The sequence below is a fragment of the Glycine soja genome, chromosome 14 (genome assembly GCF_004193775.1).
Source record: "Glycine soja cultivar W05 chromosome 14, ASM419377v2, whole genome shotgun sequence".
Lineage (NCBI taxonomy): Eukaryota > Viridiplantae > Streptophyta > Magnoliopsida > Fabales > Fabaceae > Glycine > Glycine soja.
In genome coordinates, this window is record NC_041015.1 from 36,347,969 (window position 1) to 36,354,345 (window position 6,377).

General features: G+C 34.1%; 1 protein-coding gene across 1 annotated transcript; it reads right to left on the reverse strand.

Moving 5' to 3' along the window:
* Positions 1–1,665: 1,665 nt before the first annotated feature.
* LOC114384035 lies at positions 1,666–3,005 on the reverse strand. The gene is made up of 3 exons (XM_028343718.1): positions 2,991–3,005; positions 2,502–2,906; positions 1,666–2,420 (listed from the first exon to the last, which is right to left on the reverse strand). Exons 1-3 carry the CDS (start codon positions 3,003–3,005, stop codon positions 1,743–1,745), a joined length of 1,098 nt encoding a protein of 365 aa, XP_028199519.1. The 3' UTR covers positions 1,666–1,742.
* Positions 3,006–6,377: the final 3,372 nt, after the last annotated feature.

Here is a 6,377-nt window from a genome sequence, read left to right on the forward strand (position 1 = left end):
CCCATCCCACTAAACCCTAATCTCTAACCCTAAACCCAAACCCCTACCCATAACCCCTAACCTCTAACCCTAAACCCTAATTTTTGATTACTTCCATTACTTATTTTGATTTATCTACTTCAATTTTTCTTTATGACTTTATTTATTATTCTAGTTTGATGCGCGACATAAAAATAGTCATTATGATTACTAACCCATAACCCCTAACCCAAACTCATAACCCTAACCATAACTCATAAAACTAACCCATAACCCCTAAACCTAACTAGTAAACCCTAACCTCACTCATAACCCTAAACCTGACTAATAAACCCAACATCCTAAATAGAGACCCTAATAAATTAAGTCTGAAATTCAAATTACAAAGATACAACACAAATTTAAATAGACCCTAAACCCTAACCACTAACCCTTAAAATAAACCACTAACCCTAAAACTAAACAACTAACCCTAAACCCTAACCATTAACCCTGAAAATAAACAACTAACCCTAAACCCTAACCACTAACCCTTAAAATAAACCACTAACCCTAAAACTAAACAACTAACCCTAAACCCTAACCACTAACCCTAAAACTAAACAACTAACCCTAAACCCTAACCACTAACCCTAAAAATAAACCACTAACCCTAAACCCTAACCACTAACCCTAAAAATAAACCACTAACCCTAAACCCTAATCACTAACCCTAAAAATAAACAACTAACCCTAAACCCTAACCACTAACCCTAAAAATAAACAACTAACCCTAAACCCTAACCACTAACCCTTAAAATAAACAACTAACCCTAAACCCTAAACCCTAAACCCTAACCACTAACCCTAAACCATAACCACTAACCATAAACCCTATTCATTAACCCTAAACCTAAACCATATACTTAGTTTGATGCGCGACATAAAAATTGTCATTATGATTACTACCGTTACTTATTTGATTTGTGTACTTTACTTTTTCTTTATGACTTTATTTATTATTCTAGTTTGATGCGCGACATAAAAATAGTCATTATGATTACTAACCCATAACGCTAACCGTAACACATAAACCTAACCCTAACTCATAACCTGAACCCTAACTAATAACACTACCCCATAACCCCTAAACCTAACTCATAAACCCTACGTCCTAAAATTAACTCATAAACTCTAACCCTAACTAATAAACCCTAAAATTAACTCATAAACCTAACTGTAACTCATAAAACTAAGTAATAAACCCTAAACTTAACTCATAAACCTAACCCTAACCCATAACCCTAACCCTAACTCATAAGACAACCCCATAACCCTAAAACCTAACTCATAAACACTAAGTCATAAACATAACTCATCCTACAACTAACTTATAAACCCTAGCCCAAATTGATAACCCTAACCCTAACTCAAAACCTTAAACCTAACCCTAAACCCTAGCCCCAACTAATAACCCTGGTCCTACCTCATAACCCTAACACTACCTCATAACCCCTAAGTCCTAAAACTAACTCATAAACCCTAACCCTAACTCTATATTTGTCAACTTTAATTTTGCTATATGACTCATATTTATTATTGTAGTTTGATGCGCGACATAAAAATAGTCATTATGGTGTTCGTGATGGTGATTCAATAACAAATGGTGATAAAAAACGCAATTCCATAACAAATTCCATAACAAGTACAATGACATACCATAAATTAAGTCTGAAATTCAAATTACAAAGATACAAAACAAATTTGAAATAGAGACATCAAAATCAGTCATCATGGTGTCCGTGATGGCGCGAGGATGTGCCACATGGTCGATCCCACCTTCGGGCTTGACGATCCGGATTTCTTCTTGCGCGCTGTCTCCGCCCTTGTTCCTCAGCCTCTGCAGAAAACTCGTGACGCAAATCAACACCTAATAAGTCACCCATAGCAGGGATTGCTCCGGGTACATCCCATTGCTGACCTAATGGGGCATTAGGTGTTGCCATTGGGGCATCATGTTGCTGCGAAGGGGTCATGGTCGGCCATGAAAAATGAGGCTGTGTTTCCACAACACCACCAAACGAATGTTCGCTTGCAGACATATCAGTGTCATGGCCTTCGAAAGGATACTGATACATCTGCGAAGGATACTGAGCAAATGTTGGTGGCGTGTAATACATTCCATGGCCACGCTGCTCCATATGTTGGGAAAAATCTTCCGCTTGAACAATCTCCCTTCGTCTGTCAAAACCTCGAGTTTCAACACTTGACTGAAGCATGTGAAACTGTTGCGGGGGAAATCGACGCTCTGATGCTGGACCATGTGCCACAGGCTCAGTGATCCTCTCTTGCTCTTGGGATAAAATCGCTAACTTTTCCACGTATAGCACGAGATCATCAACTGTCCATGTGTTTCGCCCTTGTGGTGACACCATATACTGCAATGTCTCGGTAACTTCACCCTGCAATTATTAGGGTAAGGAAATTAATGTCGATGCTTTAAAAAGTAAATTGAAGTTAAATAATTAAAAATAAATAAATACCAATGTAGCCGTGTTTGCATTGTTTAGGTCGATAAACATTTTTGTTTTGCGCCTATACCACACCATGTAATCCGAGTTAAAACTCAATAGGCCCTCTTGTCGAGCATAAACGTCGACCCTAAACTCAGCTCGATTATTCCACTGACTGATAAATGGGGCCAACAGCTGGAACCAATTTTCATCCATTTTGCCTTTCAGTGTTAGCCCGTGGACATTCCATGGTTGCGAAGGAGACTCTGGAATAGGTTGTTGCATTCCAAATTGTCGCAACACTCTATCCGGTTGGTGCCACTCTACAACATGGAAACAAATGAGTGGCACCACTGCGCACCACGACATACTGTCAACCAAACAAATGGGAGGCAACATCGACATAACAATTGCTGTGTAAGGCTCCCACAGAAACTGCATACAATAACACAATTGTTAATTTATCTTAAACCATGACATTTTATTTATTATTTAACGAATACATGATGATCTTGTTACCTCATGTCGTTTCATGATATCCAATTTGCGACGGAAAACTATTAGATCATCATTGCCAATATGTTGGTTTCCACGTCGCAGCCACCTACAAAAAAAATATGAAATAATTAGTGCTGACGCGTTACATTATTGATTATTTTCAAATGAATTTTTTTTCAAAACAACTAACCTGTGTCCGAGTGGTTTGTTTTCTATTATAGGATGAGTTCTCTTTGGAGCCAAAGTCGTGCAGCGTTCCCATGCCCACAATTGGATTAAGATGCACATACCTCCGATTGATTTTATTTTGTAATCGGTGGCGCTGCACATCTCTCTGTATAAATAAGCAAGCACGGCAGGTCCCCATGCATACGTGCTGCACTGTTCAAAGTCCCGTAAAAATTGGAGGTACCTTAGGGAAACTTTACTGCTGCTTTTGTCAACAAATAGAACTCCTCCTATAAATCTGAGGATCCATGCACGGGTAAACCTTTGTAATTGTTCTACGTTACCGTCATGGATATTTATTTCTGAAAAATGGTGAGCCAGCCAACTTAATTTGACCACACTACCTTGAAGTTCACCTTCCTGTGGTCTGACTCCCAATAATTCTTCACACAATTAAGCCCAATCAAGATTAGTCTGACCAATTAATGGTGCCCCCTCAGTATGAAGACCTAACAAGATTGACACATCTTGAAGAGTAATCGTAGCCTCTCCGCATCTCAAGTGAAACGTGTGTGTCTCGGGCCTCCATCTTTCAATCAAGGCTGTAATTAATGAAGAATTAATTTTCAGGTACCTCATTTTCATTATCCAATAGAATCCTGATTGGCGAAGCAGAGGAATAATTTCCTCTGGTATTTTTTCTTGTCCTTGATAGATGGGTACGACTCGTCTGATATGTAGTTTTCTGTCTGCTTCTCTATTCCAAACATGTTCGGAAACATGTTTAGGTTGCAGCCATAAGACGTCTCCTTCTATTGGACTAGACTTAATGTGTATACTAGATGAAGATGATGACGAAGATGCCATTGATGCTGTAAAGTTAAATATAATACAAAAAATTGACAACAAAAATTTTACATTAAAAAAATTAACAAATTTAATAGATACACAAATTTAAATAAATGTTCTAAAATACTCTACATATAACAAAATTACAAATTTAATAGCTACACAAATTAAAATAAATGACCAAATTAAAATACATAGATTTGTTACACGTACAAAAATTTAACACAAAAAAACATAAAATACTACCTAAAATAGTCTACAAATAAAAAAATTAAAAATTACATACCTACACAAATTTAAATAAATTACCAAATTCAAATACATAACAAAATTAAAAATTAAATAGCTACAAAAATTTAAATAAATGACCAAATTAAAATACATAATAAAATTAAAAATTGTTACACGTACATAAATTTTACATAAAAAAACTTAATTTACTAAGTAAAATACTCTATACATAAAAAAATTAAATATTAAAATACGTACATAAATTTAATTAAATGATCATATTTTTTTTCTAATTATTAAAATTTAAATTAAATAATAAATATTATACAAAAAAAATGATATTAAATCAAAAAAATTTCATGGAATAAATAATTTAAAGAACGTGTATATATATATATATATATATATATATATATATATATATATATATATATATAATTAATAAAATATCATATATTTCAATAAAAACTATAAGTAAGTCAATTAAATAATATTCACATTCTAACTAAACCTAAAATATCATATATAAAATACAAATAATATCATACAAACCTAATAAATCTAAACCAAATAATAATAACATAACAACTAAAATTAACCTAAAAATTATTTTATCACAAATAATAACATACAAATTTTAAAAATGTTAACAAAATCATATTAATAAATCCAATACAACTAACCTACAAATCATAATATACCAACTCAAATTTGTAACATAACTAACCTAACATATATCTATATATATGACGTGCAAATCATAAGAACCTAACTTAAATCATAATATACCACTACAATTAAAGAAAATAATATATATCAATTTAACTATAACTAACCTAACATATATCTATATATATATAACACAACTAATAATATATTATTTTTAAAACCTAACTTAAATAATATTGACCTATCAACTAGAGTTATCAAGTTAAGAATCACTTATCAAGTACAGAGAAGTCACGTAATATGAAGACGAGAAGACGAGACAAACCACGTATAAGGAGTGAAACAAATCACAGCCCTACAATCATTAACAAAAAATTTACTATTCATATATATATATATATATATATATATATATATATATCCATAATTAATTATTTATCATTCAAAAATACTTACCAAAAACAAAAGACAACAACAAAATAACAAGAACGCACTGAGAAACTTATGAAGAACAATAGCAAAGCAATGGAAGCAAAGGAACGAAGGAAGTGTAGCTGTGCACTCTCGGAGCTCAGCTTTTATAATGGAAGAACCAATATTTTGAAGCAACCCGCCAGCCATGTTGGCGATCCGTGGGCAAGGCAAATCGCCAATGGTAATGGCGATTTGGCCTTGACTGACGCGCTCCTGCATGCTGCACTGCACTGCCATGGCAGACTAGACCTGCTGCACCCTCAGCTATTGGAACTCGCCAGTTTGACTGGCGGTTCCCTATGGCTTCTACATATCGCCATTAGAACTGGCGATTTAGGGTCTGCATGGACATATCGCCACTGGTTGTGGCGAGTTGCTCACTGACACCAAACTCGCCATTGGCAACGGCGGTTTGGGTCTTGCATGCAATCATTCCCACGTAAAAAAGTGCCCCATGTTGCAAATATTTTAGAAACGACCCCATCTGGGGAAATAGTTTCTAAAACTACCCCAGATGGGAAAATTTGCCACAACCTGTGGGTGGAACGAGCTTTCCCCGGGTCTGTTGGATGATCAATGGATCATTAGCTATTGAACTCCAAGATCCTTAAGTGTGAGTCGACTCTCTCCTTACAAATAAATTCTGATGAATAAGAATTCCAATGTGTTATTTAATAAAAGTTATTATATATATATATATATATATATATATATATTTATTTATTTGTATTTATCAAAATTTGTAGCTGACATGCGTTAAAGTGGGTGTAGTTAATGTGAATTCTTGAATTTCGAATTTCGCAGGTGGAGATTAACATTTGTTAAGTGGACTGTAAAATAAAAGATTTTACATATATAACTATTGGCTTATATATAATAACCAGTGATTTGATTTGTAGATAAATAACCTTACCAATAATGTATAGTTTAGAGATAATTGCATATAATGTGTAATCTTATATATAACTTGTGAAGAGATAAAAAATGATGATATATTCAAATAATTAAATGATTAAA

Coding starts and splice junctions, on each gene's coding strand:
- LOC114384035 (XM_028343718.1), bottom strand. Junction 2,421..2,501: donor ATGCAAACACGGCTACATTG/GTATTTATTTAT, acceptor TAATAATTGCAG/GGTGAAGTTACCGAGACATT.